The following is a 23453-nucleotide window of genomic DNA, read 5'->3' as shown; positions in this document are numbered from 1 at the left end:
TGCAATTAAATCCTGTGATAGGAAAACAGCATTCATGTTAATCTCAACTTTTAATTAGATTTTAAATAAATGTTACAAGACAATACATATTTCAATCTAATAACTACTGAATCACATTTTTGCTCTTATTTTAATGTTTAAAATATTTCATTGCTATGTGTTTTGTGTGACTCCATTCCTTGTTTCCTATTTCCTTCAGAAATTTGAGCTAGGCCTGGATCAAAATTTTAAAGAACTATTTAAATACATTTGAATAGGTTTATCATTATGAGACTTTGGAAAATCATGCATATCACACAGTATTTGTTTTATACAAGAATAAAACAATGGTTTTAGGAGAAGAAACAAAAGTGGTTTTTACTAAGTAACACAAAAATGAAAAGGGAAAATGGTGTAATGTTGCTCCTCAATTGCAAAACCCAGCTTTCTCTGTCTTCCCAGTTAATATTTTACAAGGTAATTTTTTATCAAATAAAATGTAATCAAATACATTCTCATATCGGGGGGTTTGCAGATAAAGTAGGCTAGCTGCTACAAGTAATCTGTTTCTTTACGAACCAATACAGAACAAAAACATGGCCTCTAACAAAATCACAAATACAAGGACAAAAGATGTGTAAACATGAGGAAAACATTTAAATGGCCCTTGAACAATGTCTTGATAAGTCTTTGAATTAATGGATGAATGGATGTTTGTATTTCATTTTCCTTTTAACAGTTCAGTTTCTTAAAAAATGTGACTCCCCCTCTCAATTGCTTTGAACCAAAAAACAAAAAAAAATACTCAGTTGGTAGCAATCGCTTATTGGGCCAGACATGTGTAGCTGAACAAATAAATTAGAAAGGACCTTTGTGTTTGCTTGATGGCTGTTTTTTTTCCCCACAAAAATCTTGATCACATTTTTTTTTCTAACACAGGGATGGAAAGCATTGAAAGGAACTGGCAAACACAAAGTAACTAGAAATGCCTGCCAGAAATATAGTGATTCATTGAATCTTTGCACTTCATTTGCCTGTCACTGTCAGAGAAACTCAATCACAATCGAGTTGTCTGTGGCTTGTTTATCACATCGTCTTCTTCAGTCTATGCTCAATTTGACTCTGTTCTACACAAATACTGCTAAATGAATATCTTTTCCTTAGCCCGTATGATTTTTTTTCAGAACGTGTTCATTCACTACATTGTGTTTAATGCACACTGTTTTGTCTATTCACTATAACCTCTTTTAATTTGGCCTTCACAAAAACTTAGGCAAAACAATGTTCAGGATGTCTCACCAGCAGTTTGGGAGGAAAAAGACCATCTATTAAATGCATGATTAATTCAATAGTCTTTAACAACCTAGGGAATACACTGAAGAAAGAGTGCACTGCCATTTCAGCCACCTGTTTCATGAAAATAAAGAGCACAACCATTATAAGAGTGACAGATATGGTACATATTTAAAGCAACAAGGGGATAATGGATATAGATAGATAGATACTTTATTGATCCCATGAGGGAAATTGCAGATATATTGGAGTAGGTGAACTAGGTATTGAAAATGAATAATATAGATTAGGGTAATTGCAACAGGAAAAAAGCATAGTTGAAATGGTTAACTTTTTTGTCTGTCCATGTTCTACGTTTCATATTGCCAAGGTGTTTTTTGCTTTTACTGCATGGTCCAGTTCCTTCTTTACCAACAGAAACAGACATCCTGGGTACTGTGTGGACACAACATCAAACTGAAAGACACGGACGTGCAATGTCACAATAACATGGAAAGACTTGTTCTGCTATGTTTAGCAAAAAGACATTTTTACTTGAGGTGAAAATAGTATGGTTATTCCCCCAGTCCCTTAGAAATGGAATATCTGTGTACTTGTTCCTCTCCCTCAGAAACAATATCACAACTCTTACCATAGATTTTTATTTTTTGGAATCGCTTTTGCGCTTGACATGGGATACCTTTCTAACAAAGTAGACAGATGAAGACCTCCTAATAATATAAATGGCTGATAAAAAGCAGAGAAGTCAAATACATAACTCCCTTTTAGAAGATGAGACTGCAAGGCTGCAGCAGTTGGATTCATAAACATTTTAGTATTCCTACCAGCTTTCTTGCAAAACCCAAGCACATACTATTCAGTTGATGCAGGGAAAAGAAGAACAATTAATTATTAATAATTCAGAGGGATGCGTATAGTTTGTTCCTCATTATAGTGCTTCTGTCACCATCCTTCAAGCTAATGACTGCTCTGCCACATTGTACAGTCCAATCGAATCCATATGGCATTACTAGGAAACCCCACATTGGAGCAGCCAGGATGTCATTGATTGTCAGTGTCGAAGCCATTACGAGAGAAATGTTTAATATGAAAGAAATGTATCTTGACACTTGCCAAAAAAAAATGCAGTCAGAGCATTTTTTTCCAGAACATTTGAGAATATCTTTCTCAGAAGTGCGCTAAGTGTCTCTAAAGCCTCACTGCTACCTGTTGTTCTTCACATTCTGTTTTTATTTCTTTTTAAAATGCTGTCTTTATTTTGCTGGCACTATGAAATCCAGACAACAAAATAATTTGTCATTCTTTTGTGGCTGGAAATAAAATTCATACACTAGATATATGGTGCTATTTATTTTAATAGGTATCTTTGTCCTTGGGTTACTATTCAACATTTATTATGTGTTTTACAATTTCAATTTTCAATAATGCCTAAGCCAAATGATTTGCTTTAATTTCATGACTTTAAGAGAATGATACTCTATATAAAAATATTAATTTTCTACAAACAGGACTTTTTTAGAGGGACATTCAAGAATACATGATTCCAGACTATTATAGCTGACCAATTTTGCCATTTCATTTCTTTCAACAGTCCCCAAGCATACAATACTGAGAACTATAAAATCTCTCATGAATAAAATGTATAAAAGCCATCTGTGCTTTTTATTGCACATTATAAAAAACTAATGTATCAATCACCAATTTGTTCTTTTATACTACATTGTACTGTTATGTTAAACTTCACCCTCACAATGGTCAATATTACCTGATTTGGGCAGGGGAAGACTTTTAACGCCCTATAAAACTAAAGCTTAAGGACAAATTCACAGATGTACTTTGTTTTATTAAGTGGAACAATGCAATCATAAGACAAACCTTATTAACCGTTTCATTCTTAATTTGAGCCATAAAAACACAGCAATCTTTTCCACCTGCAGGAGTAATTCCTACATTCAGGTCACCCCAAAATGAGAACCTGGTCCTTGCTCTTCTCCACAAATTAAAGGCTAGTAGTAGTGGAAATAAAAACAGATTGATAGTTGGATTTTGTCTAATCTACAAGCACTGGTTAGCATGCAAAATCTGTGAAAGTCAAATACAGCCTGTTCCTAAAGGGAATGTTCATTATGTCAGTCTCTTAGACAAGAAATTTAGAGAAAATATTTGTTTAACTTTTATTTGCATTGGGTACAAACTTTGTTTCAATACTATGATTTCAAACATTGCACTATTAATTCAGCTCGCTGTACACATCCATTGGCCGCCTTTAACCATTTTTTTGTGTGTAACCGTTTTTTCAGATTTATGGTTATCTGGAAAACGCTTTAGAAGAAAAGCAACCTTTCTACACAACTGATACAATGCAATACATTCAGGAATTTGCTTTTTAGTACTTTTAGAAATTGAAAAGGCCTATTCAAAAAGAAAGAAGACATTACTGTTCCAATTCAACTTTTAACTATCATGTTACTGTACATACTGCTAAACAATCATTTTTATAATGTCTTTATTTGTCAATAAACTGTATAACCAATCCCATTTCCAACAAACAAAACATCCTGAGAGTTGAACCATAACATGACAATGCTTTCACACATAACCAAAGCTTGGATCAAACCACATTTCCAGATTGCGTGTTTAAAACACATTGTAGTGGGTCACTAGACAGAAACATACCATCTGCTGGAGATTTCCCACATCTGAACAATGAAACACTATAATGCCATGTTGGGTTTCAATTTGTGATGGGCAGACGGGCTAAAGATTTGATTTAATGCACATCCCTTCTTTTTTCATTCAGGGCTTTGATAGATCTTTTTCTTGGGAAACTGATTATTCACAATTTTCATTCTAGCTCTCAGTTACTTAAAGTACCTCGTACACAATCTTAAGTGTGGTAACAACTTTTGAATTGCTCTTCAGCGCCTCAAAAAAGTTACCACTTTATAGTTATTTATAAATTCTAACGTGTTCCTTGAAAGTTTCACCTGAGTTTCTAAAGATGTCAATTTCTCACATTGTTAAATGTCCAATAAAGTAACCTAAAGCCTAGCAAGAAGAACCTGGGTTTGGGAAATCCTGTTTTAGCCAAATTAATATTAATTGCCTTTGATTTTGGATAAGACTTTTTTTTCCCGTAAAATTCTATGATCAGTGATCTGTTCAGAGTTCACAGTGTATCTATGATTTCATGTTGACAACATGCCTCTATTGAAAAATAAATTTCCCTGAATGGTGAAGAACAGCACTCTTATTTTCAGAAAGATTCAAGCAAAAATTAAGGCACAACAGTATTCTTACACCTAACAATGTAACTCTTAACAGTATTTAATTGTAAAGCAGCATAACCTTGTGCATTTATAAAAAAAAGATTCCATAGGAGAGGACAGGTGAAAAAATATAGTACAATAACAAAATATGTGGTATTAGGCAGAAGGAAGAGACAGTCTTTTGATAAACTCACCATACAAATGCACTTTTCAATAAAGACCAAGTGTGAAAGTCAAGTCACCTTTGCAGGAAATTAAATTAACTGGCCTCACATTATGGCATTATGGGAAGTGTGAACATCATATTATGTTAACCATCTCATTGAATTAAAGGCACTTACATTTTCATTGCTCCACAGACAAGCAGTTACATTACAATATCATTTGCAGCAGATGCAAGGCAAACAAATTAGGTCGTATCTTAAGAAAATGAACCAGAAAGCTGGTACTTATTGGGCTCCTGTTCCAAAATTCAAATGACTGAGACAGCATGACTAGCAGAATTAAGAGAGTTCCATTATGAACTACAGAATACACTGTGTATTTAAACAATGTGCAACCTGGTGTTCCCGTCAGATTGCATTGGCATTCAGCTCTAAACTGTAATATATAAATGCCATTCACTTTGCAAACAACGCCCGCCTTACCACTCTGATTCTGACAGGTTTGTTATTTAACAGCAAGAACTCAAGTAGGAGCTCAAAGTCCTTTCAAGATATCTATTAGAATGTAAATCTTGAAAAAAAAGAGTAAATTTTAAGGTTCTCAGAGAGATAACTTCCCTCGGTGTTCAAGTGCCACCAATGTAAATGGCTATTCAGGAAAAAATACGGCTTTTAACACACTGTACAGTAGTTATGAACCTAACCTTTGCGAAAGTCTACTATGATGAGAAAAAGCTAAGTAAATTACACTGAAACTACAGTGAAATCTTGACTGAGGTATAGTAAACTGCAAACCTTCAAAATCAAAGGAAAGCAGAGTACACACATTCTTAAACCCCCAAATACCATCCATATTTACTACAGAAAGCCTCCATTTTACCACAGGAAACATACAAAAGGTTACTAACAATGAATATAACTTAAAGTCTGCCCAAAAAAAGGCATACAATGTACAATAAAATAATTAAACACCACTTAGAAAAATCAAGAAATTTCTGAATGTACTTCAGGTCAACTTTTGAGAATAGCAGTGAACAATAATCCCCAAAATCCAAACAGTCAAGATTTAATCAGACAGTGGTTAAAAAAGAAACAGTCTCATGGAGGCAAGAAAGCACTTGGAAAATGTATAATAATAATTAATTTAAAATGGGGTTCACAATTGTGTTTCACAGATTAAACCCTTTTACTAAATCCAAACACTTTCTACAATTTGATTGCAAATGCCTTATCAAACGTGCATGTTCCATCTAATTCTCTAGAGCCAGGTTATGACATTTTCCATTCCTCCAGGAATGAAAAAAAAGAACTTTGTTTCATATGGGACTTGGCAACCCTGCCCATTCAAAATGCAGTACTTTGTTTTTCTTCTAGCATGATAGGAACCACTATATCACTGTAATTTAAAATGTGTACATAAATGTGCTGTAGGAGCCTGAATACATATTAAAAATATCCTTAAATAAAACTATCATATGTCTCTTAGCTGACGCTTATATAATTTAAAAACAAAACTGCTATAAGTTTAACAATTTATTTTGATGATTCCACTAAAATCTCTGTTTATAATCTTACTCATATATAATAAGATACTATGGTTTTGTGAGAAGTTAGCTTCGCCCTTAGTGGAGGAGGGAAAAATCACATTAGACATGGAGATATGTGGACATTCCAGGGTTTAAAATATGCCAGGCCCAGTTTCATACACATGCCCATAACTCCTGCAGAGATTTTACACAGAGAATAATGCTTAGTGGTGCAGTCTTTCTCCATCCTGTGTCCTTTAGTAAACTGGAGTGTAAAAGATCTCGCCGTTGAGGAATCTCCGCTTCAGTTCCTTCCACAGTAGGAGGCGCTCTTGCTGGGCGCCCTGCATAATACCCCTGTTTTCCTGGGCCCGCCTGGACAGGTAGGGTATCACTTCATGCACTGGACCATACGGCACATACTTATACACTGGATAACCAGCCTGGCCTGTGGAGGAGTGAGCAAGGCAATGCACACATTAACACATCACTTCTCCAGTCGTCTTCCCACAGTCTACCAAACAAAGAACGAGGTCAGAGGATCTCTGAGGTTTATTCCACCTGCTGTTAAACAGGATTTGGACAGCAGCCTTAGTCTGCTTTAATTTCGTGAACATTCTACAACAAGCCGACACACTGATTTTAGAGAGGTCAGGTTTCTTCTTTCATCGGCAAGGACATTTTTCTATATTTTAAAGCTCATAAAATTAGTGAAAAGTACATCTTTGGGACAAAGGCTCAAACAGACAAGTGCACAGTGTGTTTCTAAGGCCTTCTAGGATTACTGTCACTTGAACAGATCATCCATTATTTGATCAAATACATGTTCACATCCATTAGCGCTATCCATCAGGATCGCCTTTCATGCAGAAAACAAACCCAGAGAGAGAGGTCACCTGGTTAAGTATAAATGGGCACATGGAATGTACTGTACGATCTCTAGCTCTTTTGACATGAGCTCTTCTGTCTTCCAGTCATAGGGATAACGGCTATGAATGTGTGAATATTTCACAGACAGATCGTGCATCACAATTAAAAGACACCCAATCTTCACCTATGCCTCCAGTTCCTGTGAGCTATTTAATACTCACAGTAGCAAAGTATCAAAAGAGAAGTGAAACAAGAAAGCCAGGTGTGAATAGTACAACCTAAATACTTATTTAAGCTCCTTACCAAGGGGAAAGCTGATTTGATCGCACATTCCCAGCAGCTGGCCAAAATAAACTTTGTTTTCTGATGGATGGATCCCCAGTTCATTCATCCTGTTGAAAAAGTCATCACAAATTACAAGAACGTCCTCTAAAGGATGACTTTGTCAGTGCAACAGAATACCTGAGAGCACAGAATTCAAATTGCTTTAATAGTCCACGAATTCTTTTAAACAAATAAATAGTTCTCTAAAACAGTTTTCAACTGAAATTAATCAGAAAAGGATTTCCGTATCTTCAAAAAAAAAATTTCTGAACAGTTGCATTTATATCTGCTGCAGAAACTAAATGGAAATAAAAGATTTAAGGCAGAATACAAAAAGGGTGAAACTAATTTGTCCCATGAATGCTATTAGATTGTTCCACAGTTTAGCCTACTGAGTGTAGTTTGTGCTTTCATAAAATTAAGGCCCAGGGAAAAGTTTACACAATCTTTTGTTCTTCTCACTGGAGTACTATGTCCTTTGAAAACTTCAACAACCAGTTGCATAATTTATCTTACTTTATTATAAGCTCCTGTTGCATAATTTATCTCACTTTATTATAAGTTCTTTTATATCAGCTTCCTAAGCACAATAACTTATTTTCAGCACCATGTTGAGACTGTTCACTTTTGTTCTGTTTTCCAAGATGTGACAACCAAATAATAAATATGAAAAAGGCTCAGAAGCTTGCTTCAAATTTCAGAAACAGCATTGTCACTTTGAGAATAAGGGATTGAACGTATTCCTTTTATTATTTGATTAACTCAGGTAGCATCAAAGCTAAAGAGTGTCTCACCTCTGCAGAGTGAACTTGACTGTCTTCTCGTTGTGAGAAGCCACCATGATATTGGCCTTCCTGTGGTGCTTAATCTCCTCCAAAACATAGTCAAGACACCTAATGAGAAAGGAGTTAAAGCATAATAAAGATTAACAAACAACCCAGTAACACAGCTCTGGCCAGTTTAATGTATATTGACTTTAACTCAGTTTTTACACAACTACAGTACCGCTGCAATTAGTTTTCTATCTGCAGCTGTAATATTAAGGCTTGCAACAAGATGATACACAAACATGTGCTGGACATTCAACTTCATTTTCTCGAACCTCCACCACTGTTCTTCCTTGTTAATCCAGTACCTGTGATACATGTCATTAGTGGCTTCATATGTAGGGTTAATAGGGTCCTCGTAGCCAATCTCTGCTGCTCTGGTCCTCTCTTGCTGCATATAGGCCCCACGAACAAGCTTGGCACCAAAGTACCAGCCTTCCCGTCGTGAAAGCTCAACATCCAGTGAAACGTTATCATAGGCTTCCTGCACAGAACAGAGAAAGACTCTGCCTTATTTTAACAGCTCCCATTACATTATTTGAAAATAATACTGGTGGTCACCAGTGTATCTTAGCATCTGTGTCAATTAGGAAATGTAACTTTAAACTCTGTTAACTTTAACAGATGTTTAACAACTATTTCATATCCAATAGTTTGACAGAGTCTGCAGCTGTGCTTTACACACAGCAGACACACTGACTTGCATATTATCAGGTTTAGTTAACATAGTATTCAACATATTTCATACTCGGTGTAAAAGCCTAGGTTAGACCATAAAGAATTTAGTATAATTTCCCACTGTGGAGATCTGCAGCTGCTTAATTTGGGAAAATGTAGCCCAGGCATGCTAAATAGAAACATACAAAGGCACCATGCTGTTTCCAATAAAAAATTAATCCTGACCATAAAAGGATATGAACTGAACATATCTGGGGCAATGCTAGGCTGTGTAATAGGGATATTAAGCAATTTTATGGCTTATATTTCCTTCTCGCTCTCCTGGAGCTGAACACCTCACCTTGAGGTAGCACTGGTATGTGTTGAAGATTATGGGCTTCTCAGTGTTGAAAATCCGCTGCATTTCCAGAGTAAGTCTGCTGATTGCCGGCTGAAAGTAAGTCTGTTCTGCATCCACCATCAATCTCACTCCGTGTTTTATGGCATGCTGGGCCACAGGGACGAGAAGCACAGGATCACATCAGATACGTCAAACTAGCTGGTGAATTTTTATGCACTTCGGTGCCACAACACAGCTCCAGTATAAAATCTCCCTCTTAGTATGTCCCTGACAATCTTATTGAAGCATAAGAGCATACAACTTCCCTAACTCATCAAATATGTTGCAAACTCCAGTAAATGCAGCACAAAGAAATAGTCGGTTCAATGTTTGTTGGTGTACTTTCATTTCAGACCAGCATTAGTTGGCCACAGAAATGATTGCAAATAAAAGAGCAAAGAACACTGTAAAAATATATCAGTATGCCTACAGAATGACTAATGTGTTAACTATCGTCTGTGTTAGTGAGAGGAAAACAAATCAAGTGCTTTAAGAGCTGGCTACAGAAAACAACAGTCTTCTGTGCTTTACTTAGTAACAAGCGTTTTCAATGAGGATTCAGATCTAACCTGTTGCTTACTGACAGTCACTGTTGTTAATTAAGATACAAAATGTTCCTTTTTCCAGTAAGGAAGGATAACGGTTGCAGTAAGGCAGACCAGCTGGGTATTAGTCCCACACTGCTACTGGCAGTAGCCAGTCGATGTGCAGTTTGACCTCACCTTAGCCAGGACATCCATTCTCTGCAACATTCTTTTCATTTGCTTCTCTTCCTCCTCAGTGAATTTGTGTAGCAGGGGCTCAAGTTGCCCAGTCTAAAGTATAAGAAATGGTAAAAAGGGTGTTGAAAAGTCCTTTTCCTATTCTACCAAATCTTCAGTATATAAATATATAATATATACAGTATATAGCTATATATTATTATACATAACCTCAAGGTTTGGGACAACAAGGAGCTTGGAGATCTTTGTCCTGTCATCAATCAAGTTGTTCCAGTCCAACAGATCTATGGTCCTGAAACATAAAAAGTCAGATCAGATTTTGGCTTAGGGCAGAACAGGCATTTTCACAGACTAACCCTTTTTTCTTTCCCTTCACATTTCACTTCAAATGAAGATTTCTGTTACTTTGTTCTGTTTGCATTTGAACATACAGTAATACCTGTCCTGGCCATGCATTTCTATATACTGTGTTCAGCTGCACAAAGGAAACAAGACCTGGAAAAGACCCAATGAGATACAGCCTAAGTGATTAGTTGTGTATCAAAATTAATAAAAAAAACATTGTCTAAGCATTTAGCTATTGTTTTGGATTGTTCATGAATACCTGAAAAGCTCAGAAAGCAATGCATTAGTATTCTACTGTCAAGTGATATATGGTTTTAATTACTCCTTTACCCAGACAAACCCAAGTTCTCTCCAGTGAACCAGTTCTCCGTGTTATCTTTGGGAACCACACCCAGCTTAGTCAACGTTTCCTGTGAAACACAAAAGCATCATGTCAGCTGTTTTTCAAACAAAGAGTGCAGGACAACTAACTGTACCTCTAACATTCAAACCTGCTGTTTCCACACTGATACCCAGGAGGAGTGATGTGTAAATGCCCAAAGGACAGACTGAGCAATAAACAATGTATTGATTAATTTGATCTTATGAGTAATGTTATGTATCACTGCTTATGCCTTTTCTTCGTTCTAGAGCCAGTTATTAGTCTCATGCATTTCTTAGAGTTGCTCATGTTGTTAGTTGTCGAGAGACGAACATAAGATAGCCGTGAATGATGGAACGTGGTGGGCAAAACTGCCAGGCCTTGCAGATAAGGAGCCGATCTTAAACATAATCATATATAGGACATGCTGGTACCAGGTTGCTATGGAAACTGAGAAAGTTCATAAGGAGGACACAAGATTATCAATCATGGAGTCCAGTGGTTGCCATGGGGATCTCCTTATTTGGCAGAGGATTCCTATGATGAAGATGAGGGGGGCTAAGAATATTATGGGATGTAAAACAGGTGGGAAGTCACTGATTAATTGTACTAATGTTATTTTAGCAAATTAGGTCTAGGTAAGGTAATGTATGCGTGGAGGAATATTTAATTAGACATCCCCTTTTCAAAATGCATAAATACAGAGAAGTGTGCTTTGTTCTTTAAGGTTACAATTCTGTCTGCTTGTGGAATTCCCATTGTGCACACATTGAGAATTACAAGAAAAAAAAAGTTAGACAACCTGAACCTTACCCCTGTATGTATGCAATTAAACCCTACTGAGTAGACTAAGCACACACACAATGTACTTCTTTCAAACCTAGGTTTTTTATAAAAACTTTTGTCGAACCGAGATTTACCTTAGGCAAGAGTCCTAACTCATTTGATGTTCAAAGAATTAAATTTACATATCAGAACAAAACAATCATCAAAAACAAAAAGACAATGTTCCTTAGAAAAAAAAGATCATTCTAAAAACACATTACAGTATATGTGCTTGTTCATTTCAAATAAAAATAAATTTAACTACAAATATCACAAAAAACACAATCACAAACTGTACAATGCAGAAAATGTCAATTTAGGATCTGGTGGTCAAAGTGCATTGCACAGATACACTTGCATGGATATGCATTGCAATAAATGTACAACTTCACATAACATACATCAATACAGACTAATATATGTACAGTAGGTCTGGACCCATGTCTATTTTCAAGGTCAAAAAAACATTTTACAACATTTCCCTTTCACTAAATTCCAGCTTATGCTCAAGATCATTCAAGGTAAACTGCAAGTCCTAGAAATACATTCTCTACATTCCCTTGGAACTATCTTAACACCTTCACCATGTCTAATAGACTAAATGTTCATACTGACTTCAAACAAAGATAAGACCTGACCTCAATTAGGAACATGAATACTGCCAGAATTGTAATACCTGCAACTGCACCAGCTCCAGCTTGACATCTAAAGCTGAAAGGCCAGCCTTTCCTTGCTCAGCAGCAAGAATATGGAAGAATCTCCTCCATTTTACCAACACCTCTGAGAACTGAAGCTGCAAAGAAGAAACCAAAGTGATAGGGTTCATTCTTGACACATGTTCATTGACTTTAAGATACTGCAGAAAGTGTGGACATTATAACATCCCTATTTCTTGCGGTTAAACATACATTTAACCACCTCAGGAAATCACCCACTATGTGAACATTCTCTGATATAACTCACCAGGAACTGTGGCCTTCCCAAAGCAGTCATCTTAATCGCAGAAAAACCGTCTTCTGAACTCCCTCCTGGTTAATTACAGGGGAAAATCCTTGATTAGCCAACAGAGAAAGTGCTAAACCAGCAGCAACTCAAAAGTAAAATTAAAATGCTCTTTTGAGTTCCACAAGTCAGATTGGCTTCAGCCAAAAACAAAATACCGAGAATACAACCAAATCTACTGAACTGCTTTCATCTTCCCTGACTAACAACACTGCCTTCCAGGTTCTGCCTTACCTGAGGCCCCGATACACTTCAAAAAAGTCTCCATGTGCTGGTCACACTTGACCTCGTCAGCATAGAAGTAGGTGCGGGCACTGATCACTCCTCCACGGCGGTCTCCAAACTGCCGATGAGCTTTATACTTCTTCTCTCGGTGGTCCAAACCTGAATTCAAAGCAGTCAACCATCAATTCTCTGGACAAAATTTATCATCGCCACAAATAAAAAAAAATAAACACGTGGATCAGTTAACTGATCCTCTTAGGAAGAAGGAGATAGCGTGGAACTCCACTTAACCTAGAATATACTTTAGTACTGTATGGAGTTTGCAATGCACTACACTGTGGTTGTTAAAAGGAGAAACTTGGTTGTAACTAGGGTTGGAACATGTTCTGAAAATCAACAAGCTTTAAAGAAGGCATCTGCTCTATAGATTCTATAATCATTATTATATACAATTCTATAGGAAAATAAAACAGTATATTACAGTTGTTCTCCTGGTTTCAGTCAACTTAAATTCAAGGACAACAGAACACATGTTCCTAAGCATTACAAGTCATCTTACATACCACGGCTTTCTTTTTCAGCTTCAGACAAACACGAACTAAAAGGAAAATACAAAATAAAGATAGGAATTACTGAAAGATTTAGTGGCAACATATTGTGATTAGGCAGAAACACATCTTATGTATCTTTTAATTAAAGGCAGCACTCATAAGGAAGTACCTTTTGTTTAACAAAAGCATGGGTTTGGCTAAAGTGAACCAGATGTCTACCACAGTATAATGCTTTTGGTACTTGAAAAAACAGAGGCATTAAATCGCCATTTATTTAGAAATAAATAACATTCTCAGTAAACTAGTTCACTATCAAGAAATGTTAAAACATGGTGGAACCCATGTGAAGGAGAAGCCTCCTAACAGACCCCTTCAAATACACACGCTATGTTCACTGCTATATTGCTATAGTTTGTTTGTATTTCACTGGCTCCAAGCCGTATTCTACAGATAGTATCCACTTTTTGATTCTAAGGCCCAGACATTATCCCAGCCGTGTTGTTAACAGTTCAGAGGGAAAAAATTGCTTTTAAGAACGTCACTGGCAAGCATTTCTGAATTCATGGGTAAATATTGCCTCATGTCAGTTTTTGATTTTAAAAGCCTAGTTACGTCTAGACCTTGTCAATTTGGAAGCAACAATCTGTTTGCCTTGAGATGAGGCCATGACACCAGGTGCTCTACGCTTGATTGATATTAGCTGACAGCCTGCTTGCCACTTAGTACCGTGCTAAATTCAGAATTCGGAGGAGAACCAGAGCAGGCTGGAGCTGTCTGGCAACCAGTCTCTTCGTTTTTTCCGAGGTTTTGCAGAGCAATCCCATTAAAGGCAGACGCTTAAAAGCCTTGTAGCATTCACACTCCAGCAAACACACGGTCACTCACAGCCTCCTGGTGATAAATTTCAAAAAGAAAATGTTTCAGCTTTAAAGTGGGGCTCTTGTAAATCAGAAAATACACTCCCGATGAGGCACATTAAAGACAAGAACAAACATTTAATAGTAAGTGAATTACCTTATTCAACTGCATTTCTTTTGAACTCTTTCATGTAAATATTTTAAATGGCAATAAAGATGCCTGAAAGGTAGATAAACACTGCCTAAAAAAATATCCTTTATTTCCATTTATAATCTTGTTTTACATTAAATTCTTAACTTAAATATTAATTGTTCAAAATTGAAACTGTTTCTTTTCTGCTCTCAGCCAAGTAATGTTTGCATTTCCCTAGATTAGCACATTCAGACAGTGTACTCTGTCTGTTGTGACCTGGTCATCCATGAACTCCAGAAATATAGATAAGAAACTTTCGGACCTCCGATGTTCTCTTTCTCAATCCCTAGTTCTTATGAACCCTCACACCAGAAGATGGATTATAGTTCTAAACATCATACACAGCCCCAGCTAAATCCTGTCTGTCAGTTTGTCAGGTCTTTGTTGCCACATTCCAGCTAAGATCCACAATTAGCAGATTTTCCCTCGTTACATGGGATTATTACTAATGTTAGTGTTAACATCTTATAATCATGCATACATAATCATATGTCAAAAACAAAGGCAGGGTTGTTGTTGTTTTTTTCCTTTGTTCCAGATGCTCTTTTTCGATGTAGGCAACTAGGATCGTCCAAACAACATTTTGCAACTTAATGTTTTTGTAGGAGTTTGAGTTACAGTTCAGCCCTTTAGTCAAGCCCTGCTCTAAGTTATTGACATTCAATTCAAACATTATAATTCTTTGAATCCTACTGTTCTAATAGTCCATGTTGGTGGCCTTAAACAGACAACCAGGTCCCTAGAAGAAACTTCAGTTTCACAAAACTGTTGTTGTTGTTGTTAGATATCTTTAATTTGATTAAATTGCTTATGAATCAAGTCTAGCAATTATCCAGGCTAACTGGTCTTTGGAGCAATATAGCATTTGAAAACTGATTTGTATAGGCTGGCATTGTTGGCAGTGAGAGAATACTGTTGTTGCTTCCTCGAGTGACATCTCCTTCAAAATGCATCGCCAGGTGGTGGAAATTGAACACAGATAATAAGTCAACAATAACATGCATCAATCTTTGTCTGCACAGATTCAACAATTAATTTTAGGAGTGCATGAAGTAACACTGGTATCTTAGGAGTGGGTTGATTGCATGATTTTCCTCTGCATCTAATAAAATCACTCACACCAGCAAGAATTGAACTTTCCTAGTACTTTGCGTTAAGACTTCATATTTATACTGAGGAATGGCATGGTGGTGCAGTGGTGAATACTGCTGTCTGAACAGAGCTGGGGCTCTGGGTTCAGTTCCTGGGGTGCTATCTGTGTGGAGTTTGTATGTTCTCCCCATCTTTTTGTGGGTTTTCACTGGGTGCTCCGGTTTCCTCCTCTGATTATTTTTTATTTGTATAAAACCACCATGTTTTAGATTTCCCTTTCTAACTGCAATGCCCAGTGAAGAATAATGTGTCTTAACTTTCAGCCTCACAAGTTAGTTTACAATCTCTGTAAAAGGCTGTATTTGCAATTGCAATGCCTATTGGTATTAGAGGCATCAAAATGAGTGCTTTTCAACAGATTATTACATTTCATACTTGCAAGCTATCAGCAAGTAAACAGATGCCAGGAAGTGCTTATGCCTGAGCTTTAACAGTATGAATGACCCCATGAAAATGTCTCAGAATAGCTATTGCTATTAAACTCTGCAGATTAAACTGTTTGAGTCAGTGCTGTTGGTGTCAAAAGAAATTGCAAAGCAACATTATGTAATGAAAATAAACCAGTTACTAAAACAAATACAAACTAGATAATCTGGTGCCTTTATAATGTCATTAGGCTCTAAAATACATTACATAAAAGGACTGGCACTGTTTAATCCACTTAAACATTTCATAACATTAAAGGTATACGGCAGAAATGTTTTAAACACTTTATTTTGCTGTTATAAAAATATTTAATTTTATGTTTAATCTTAGGGTTAGGCCTATACATATCTTTAATTTGGATTAAACCCTCATTGTTAAAAATAACCTGAAATTGGTTCTACAAACTCTTAAGCAAAATATTGGGGTTTTGAATTTCTTGCCAGCAGAAACATGCTCAGGGTAATTTATGCCTATATTATATTTTGTTTGTCCCTTCATGGAAAAATACTATATAAAGAGAAAAAAACTAAGAAAAGTCGATAAGAATAACATTTACATAATTCTGACTGGAGAGCAAATATGGGCTAAGTCAACACCCTGCAGAAAACATGCGACCTTTCTCTTTCTCCTAGAGAACAGATGAAAGAAATAAACCTTTAAATGAAACTTCCACTTTATCCTAGAAGTTCTAACACATTCCCACTGTTCCCTATTGCTCAGGTCTTTATTAAGTTACTTCTTCAAAGTGTTTGTGGTTGCAGATCCAGTAATTGTACTACATATTGTCCAAAAAGCATTGCGTAACATTCCTTAGCTGCTCATGACTGGTTATTCAGGCTCTCTCCCTTGGGCTACATGTGACTTTCCACAGCAAGGCAGCTAGGCTCAAAATCAGATACCTTCACTCACAGCCAATCATAAAAAGAGGGCTTGGCAGATCTGACCAATAGGCACAGGGGCAGTTACTAGACCGCATGTTCTATCTAGCAGCAAAACAAATGATGCTTGCTTTCTCCCTCCTGCAATACATATAATGAAATGGAGAGTGTCTGATATAATGGAATACTTTAAGCATCCATTCTAAACTAAAATCAGGTGTTGTTTTTAAATTGTTGGCCATCAAAACTATTAACTGTTGATGGGAAAAATAACACTTTATTTCTCTGAGAGTACATTATTTGACAGTATAATGCATATGAGTAATAGAGTTCTTAGTGAGGCATATAAGAGCTTGTTACTGATTCAAGGAAATGTAAAAATGTGAATTATACACTGGTTGTTAAAAAGCATTGCACGGTAAACAGCAGAATTCATTTACTCACGCAAAAATAAACAGCAGACACTCTTAAAATAGTACCACAGAAACGCCAGTCACTCATTCATCCCCAAAGTCAACCCCAGGCACACAGCACAGATCTAATATCAGAGAACATGCCTGGGATAGTGAAAGTAGTGAACGTCATGCAACATGCTACAAATAGCGTTGGGTCTTTCAACAAATGACAGCATGAAACTGTAGCTGCCAGTACCAGCCAATAAAAACACTCTTGTACAACTCTGAAAGGTCAGGTTTGCATTCAGTGCTTCTGAATAAGCAAAAAAGCATCACTGGCTTGCTCAGTTCTCTTTAAAGCCTTCTGATGACATGCAAGATTATCTTACATGACACTCTACTATCATATGATGTTGCCAGCAAAGACTCACAACTAATGTAAACTGTGACCTGTGAAACCCTGCATTAAAAAGTATATTCTGCCTTACTCCATTTCCTTTTTCTCAGCTTCCTCCTGTGTGAGGTCTTCCTCCACGCTGTAATCCAGAACAGATCCCACTCCAAATGCCCGATTCCTCCTGATGAGCGGCTTAATGCTCTCCTGATCTTCTCCGGCCACAAACTGCCCATAAAAGGTCATCTTCATCAGCTTCTCGAAGAGAGTCTTCCCCAGTAACTTCCTGCTCAGACTGGTAAGCTTCAAGAGAGCAGACACATTTCCTATAGCTGCAGTGTGAATCAAAAGCAAACTCAAAACTGTCCTGTGGTGACCCCATAATACATACATTAATAAATCCTGGAAGATGGGCTGCATATTTGAGTGCATCTGCATCTTTTTTTCTCATTTAATTCGCTGTATTACTACATAAGGGAGTTTTACGATAAGAGAACACATTTCTGTTATGCAAATCAGCACTATGGTGCAGCACATAAACATATACTGCAAATCTTGTGCAGTTACTGTCCATTTTTTAAAATGTGTGGGACAGCAAGCTCATGACGGACAAAATTTGCATTTAAAAACGTAATTTACTCAAATCTCCATAGTGAAGTTTATACACATAAATGAACATATGTGCAAGACCAATAACAGTTATGTAGTCCAGGTAGTGCATTAACATTCACTGTGCCAATTATTTTCCACTGAAAAGCCTTTGGACATCATTGAGTGAGTCTCTAAACAAAGAAAGGAAAAGCACTTGGGAATAGCACCTGTGAAGTTCAAGACTATTGTCACAGTTATAGCTTTCAACAAAGCCGAAAAGCATTAGGCTGGTAGAGATAAGAAACTCATTTTGCAAGAGAACAGTGTACATTGTACAAATATGAATACTACCTGGCTTACACAGCATCTAAAAACACAACGTGGAGCTTTGTAAAGCATTCAGAACTTGTTTCTGCAATGAAATGGCCGGGAGCAAGAAATTAAAACTGGGTTAACTACATTTTTCTTCCATATTTCCAATGCTGAAAAAGCTTCAACAATTGTTGAAAAACGAAACTCACTGCACTTGGCCCAGAATAAAGACCCTTATTGTGCTCTGTATAACATGTAAGCTACTGCAGAACACAATGTGCATTGCACAGGACTATATGTTTCTTCAGTAGGTCGCAAACTAACTCAGTCTTGAGAGGTAATGAAGCAATATTAACTTGTAACTGGTGTATTGTAAAGGGAAAGCAAATTTAATGACATGGGGAAAGGCAGCGATATCTTATGCCTAGGCTTTATGTGCTGCTCATTAATATAAGGCTCGTTATAATGGTAACGTTTGTTCAGAAAAACAGTATAAGGCGTGTGAACGGTCTCTGCTCTGAAGAACCACAAACTCCAATAAACTCTGGGCGCCCGCCAAGCAAGGAAGGAAAATGATTGCGTTTCATAATGCACGAAAAATACAGCACAATCCTTCGGGCATAATCGTGGATTAAAATAACTGCACATAAACCGAATCCACATCCCCTATAAATACAGTATGCGGCGTTTTTAGAAACGTATATCTCAGATTTTACTTTTCTCAATTATTATTAATGTTAGATGAATGCAATTTGGTATATGTTCCTATCGCCCCAGCTGGCAAGAAGCAACCTTCACTAATAAAATATTAAAACTTATACAATTTGATAACAGCAGCACCACATGGCGTCAATAAAATATAATTAGCTACTATTATGTCTCGCGAAAGCTGCGCCTCTTTTTGAAAAATCTCGCAATGTTAAGAGAAATTAAGATATTTCCGAAAGTAACAAAGTCTAAATTAGAAAAAGAGGAGTCTCCGTTTATATATTTCTTGTCATGAATAAAAGTTCGGCAATATTTATTCAAACTGACACCTGCCTATTCTGAAAGTTAAACTTCTGATACGCACCTCCTTGTTCCTGTCAACAACGACGTCATAGGTGCACACTTTAAAAACTAGCAAACTCCTGAGCAGCTCCAGGCTATCCTTGCTTTTGTAAGCTTCCTTGGTATTTTCGAAGTCGATCACTGTCTCGGGATGGGGCTCCGACCGGGCATCTTCGGTCTGAAGGATGTGGTCGACCTGCGCTGCCTTCCGCTTGATCACGCCCCGGGTCGGGTCTGCGCCGTTGTCGCCGTCGGGTTTCGGTTCGCTTTGCGGAGCTGCGACCGTGGACCGACTCCTAAGGGAGGACGAGACCGAAGCTGCCCTGCTCAGGGAGATGCTGGAAACTGCCTTGGAAAAGGCCGGAATAAGGTTTGCATAAGACATTGGACCTTTCAGCGGTGTGGGGTAAGGAAAATGCCCTGGCACCTACTGCAGTAGCAACTGTGGACTGATGCTCAGCGCAGGGGATTACCTAACAGCACGCTAAACCGGTACCACTGAATGCACAAAAAAAAAAAGAAACGCCCATTCTGATTTCAACTAGGAGGCACTGCATAACTGACTCCCCTGATTGGTTTAAAATGTTGTAACGCTCCCCACCCGCGACGTGTTATTGACGTAAAGAATGAATTGCACGACATGTGAAAACTGGCCCCTGCGCGGAACTGCTGCGCTGCTCGGTGCGTCTGTGAAAGAGGAGAGAGGTCGTCGGTTCGGTGTGTTCTAGTTTGGAAACAAAAAACATTATGTAACAACCTTACCAGAATAACTCTGGGCAAAATAATCTACAGCCCTGCGTTTGGAGAGCCAGTTGTCCAAGAGCTCTTAACAGGTAGCTATTAAGCTGATCCATATCTTAACACCTGATAGAATTTTACTCGATCAGTTGAGCAGCTGTTATTTAAATTAAACAGCCGGGAGACCTCGAGTAACAAAAATTAATTTCCACACGTCATGGCAGCTGTATACTTCTTAATAAGGTTCTGTTGTCCGTGTTCCTTGTTAGGAAAATGTATACAGTACAGTATGTCCATTTCAGTGTTCAAACTTAGCTACCGTACTGTATGTCATGGTAATGAAATCTGACCAGGATGAAACAGCTGTCTGTGGTTGCTTTCACTTCATATACTCAAAAGGGGAAATTCGAAGCGCTAAAATAATTGTCTCAAAAGTATTGTCCTGCAAGTGTTGTTATAAAATGGATTTCCACAAACTATACATGCCTATGCTTTTGATCTATTTTAATTATATTAGAAATTAATTTTAATTCAATTTGTAACAGATTTTCAAATGGTAAACTTCACTCCACTGTCACTGAATCTGCAACTTAATTATTGGCCAGTGCTACAAAACCGATGGTACTATTTACCAATCAAACCAAACACAAAAAATCAGTAATCACTAAAAATAACTTGCTTTGAGTCTTTCAAGAGCATTCTTTTGAGGTTACAAGGCTAAATACACTACCAAAACCCCTAAGCCTAACAGTTAACAGATAGTGTAAAAATCCCAAAATGTACCCCAGAACCTAACACTCTAGTAAGAATAACCTTCAGTAACCCCCAGATATCCAGCCCTGTTTCTGGAGGTCTACTCTGGACTCTCAATGACTTCATTTCAATTCAGTTGTTCACATAATTGATCTATATTCTCATGTTTCCTGGTCTTAACACATTGAGTATTAACAATTACCTATAATACTTCCCTCCAGCACCTTGAATGAGTGAATGGCACTGCCATTGACAGTTAATTTCATTTATCATAATTAAAATTCCCGCATCAGATCGCAAACACTGGGATTTGAGGGAGTCGCCTGTCTTTGCACTGTTATGTAAGAATCAACTTCCATCTTGTAGAGCAACAACAGCACACTTTGTTCATGGAGCACAATAAACTGGAGCAATTTAAACTTGGCTGGGGTTTCTAGAGCCTACTTGCATTCATTTCTTTAAGCATTCAGTTAAGTAATTGAATTTAATTAGACCTATTTTATTTACAAGAATGACTCCTAAGTGCTTTATGTTTAATGCTTTAATGTTGCATATATCAAATTGCATGATGTATTTTGCAGAACTGTTTAAAAGTTTAAATCGATTAAAAATGTCCAATGGGGAAAATTAATTTGTTTAAAAAATTAAAGTTCAGTTAAGAAATCAAGACTTGAACAAATGAACACCAATAGATACAGATGTTCCCAGAGGCCCCCTGCACTAAAAACTGCTTTTGGTGTTAATTTCATCTCAGATTTTATGGCTTAATTTAAACAATTAAAGTGGGCAAGAAATTCAGGTGTTAAAAGAAAGTGTTCCTAAGACCTTCAGGATCTATCCGGGTTATTCAGGACAAAGGCTGCCTATCCCTGTCTAGAGTATTTCCAGAGCAGAGAAACCCGATAATCATTATGCAGCTACATTGCACATTAGTTTAGATATTCTTCAAAAGCCTGGTCATGAATGGAACACCTTACACTAGGGCCAACATCTTCAAACATCTCACCACTCCTTGGGAGCCCCTGTCTTACAGGTTTTTTGCTGTAGGTCACCATTAAATCTTCAGTCTCTAAAGACTCGGAACAACTGAACTATGATCAATTGGATGTAATTTGGTAAAATAATTTGGAAATTATAAGGAAAAGAAATTATAAGCCCTCAAGTTCCATTAATTTAGTACATTAATTGATTAAGTATGTGGGTATGTGATTCTAGTCCTCACAGACTGGATTCCTGCTAGTTATAGATGTACATGTAATTAGCAAACAATTAACACCTAAAGACAGGCACTTTAGCTTCTTATGTACATACTGTAGGTGGTTCGCTTAAACTATTTATTACAACCTTGGGATGAAACCCTGCAGAATTACTGTAAATCTCAGAAGCACGGCAATTGCATACAGTACCACTGCCTTGATACTAGAACGGAGTTCAGCAGCCCTGTTCCAAGAGACCGTCATTTCAGGGGGTGTTTTAGGCAACCTTTACATTACATCATTATATTCTAAACAAATGGAACAATTTAATGGTGATTAATTACAGGGCAATTTGAGGTAATTTTCATTACTTGAAACCAAAATCTCAACACCCTTCAAGCCTCAAGGATCAGATGTCCCTGTAATAAACAAGGTATTTTATTACTTAATCAATAACTTACAAGTAATCAAATTATTTAGAAATAAGTGATTTTGTGTGACCTACAGCAATGGTTTTCAATTCCTGATTCCAATTTAGAAATTGACAGTAAATAGACCTTCACTTGTCTTGGGTACAAATAAGGTGATAAATTCTATAAATTTCAATCATTACAGGTGATTAATGTCATCATTGGTGCTTCTGTATTGGAGGCAGTGAGGTATTAACTGCATCCCTGTCTCAGTAAAAGAAAAAACACATGTTCGACTCCTCTCATTTTAAGCGCCGTAGACCATGAAAGAGGTCTTAAAGATAAGATTATCTAAATAGCTTCGGTCTTGAACTGTTTTTACAATTAAGTACCGTGGTTATGGGGGTATTAGTTATACTGTCCTATCCACGGAGTCGAAGCTTGAACTAATTCAGATCATTTTAAGACAGTATTATAACACCTAAATACCTATTAACATTTTAATCAGGGGGACGATAAACATGCAATCTTTATAGCCTTTAGAGTTCTGTATGACTGTGCTTCACCAGGGGGAGACCTTGTTACACTTGGGCGACTTTCCGGTGGCTCTGCAGGCACGGGCTACGACTCAGATGCTCAGCGCGAAGTCAACATTATTCACATTAATCCTTTGCCGTGTTTTTCATAGTGGCGCACGGAACACTCCCTTAGAAAGACATTGAATCTAGTTTATCATTGTGTCTCGAATCGGCTTACCGAGAAATTGTT

The 23453-nt window shown here is 37.2% G+C and overlaps 1 protein-coding gene across 1 annotated transcript; it reads right to left on the bottom strand.

The window, feature by feature from the left end:
* Nucleotides 1-3432: 3432 nt before the first annotated feature.
* Nucleotides 3433-20157, bottom strand: prodhb (proline dehydrogenase (oxidase) 1b). Its single transcript, XM_088617792.1, has 14 exons — nt 19611-20157; nt 17730-17938; nt 13353-13387; nt 12799-12948; nt 12526-12590; nt 12239-12355; nt 10707-10786; nt 10242-10323; nt 10032-10124; nt 9271-9417; nt 8561-8736; nt 8220-8318; nt 7405-7493; nt 3433-6679 (listed from the first exon to the last, which is right to left on the bottom strand). The coding sequence occupies exons 1-14, from the start codon at nt 19971-19973 to the stop codon at nt 6489-6491; spliced, it is 1896 nt and encodes a 631-aa protein (XP_088473918.1). The 5' UTR covers nt 19974-20157; the 3' UTR covers nt 3433-6488.
* Nucleotides 20158-23453: the final 3296 nt, after the last annotated feature.

The sequence above is a fragment of the Lepisosteus platostomus genome, chromosome 24 (assembly GCF_059453375.1).
Source record: "Lepisosteus platostomus isolate fLepPlt1 chromosome 24, fLepPlt1.hap1, whole genome shotgun sequence".
NCBI lineage: Eukaryota > Metazoa > Chordata > Actinopteri > Semionotiformes > Lepisosteidae > Lepisosteus > Lepisosteus platostomus.
This window is presented reverse-complemented; position numbering and strand designations above follow the sequence as displayed.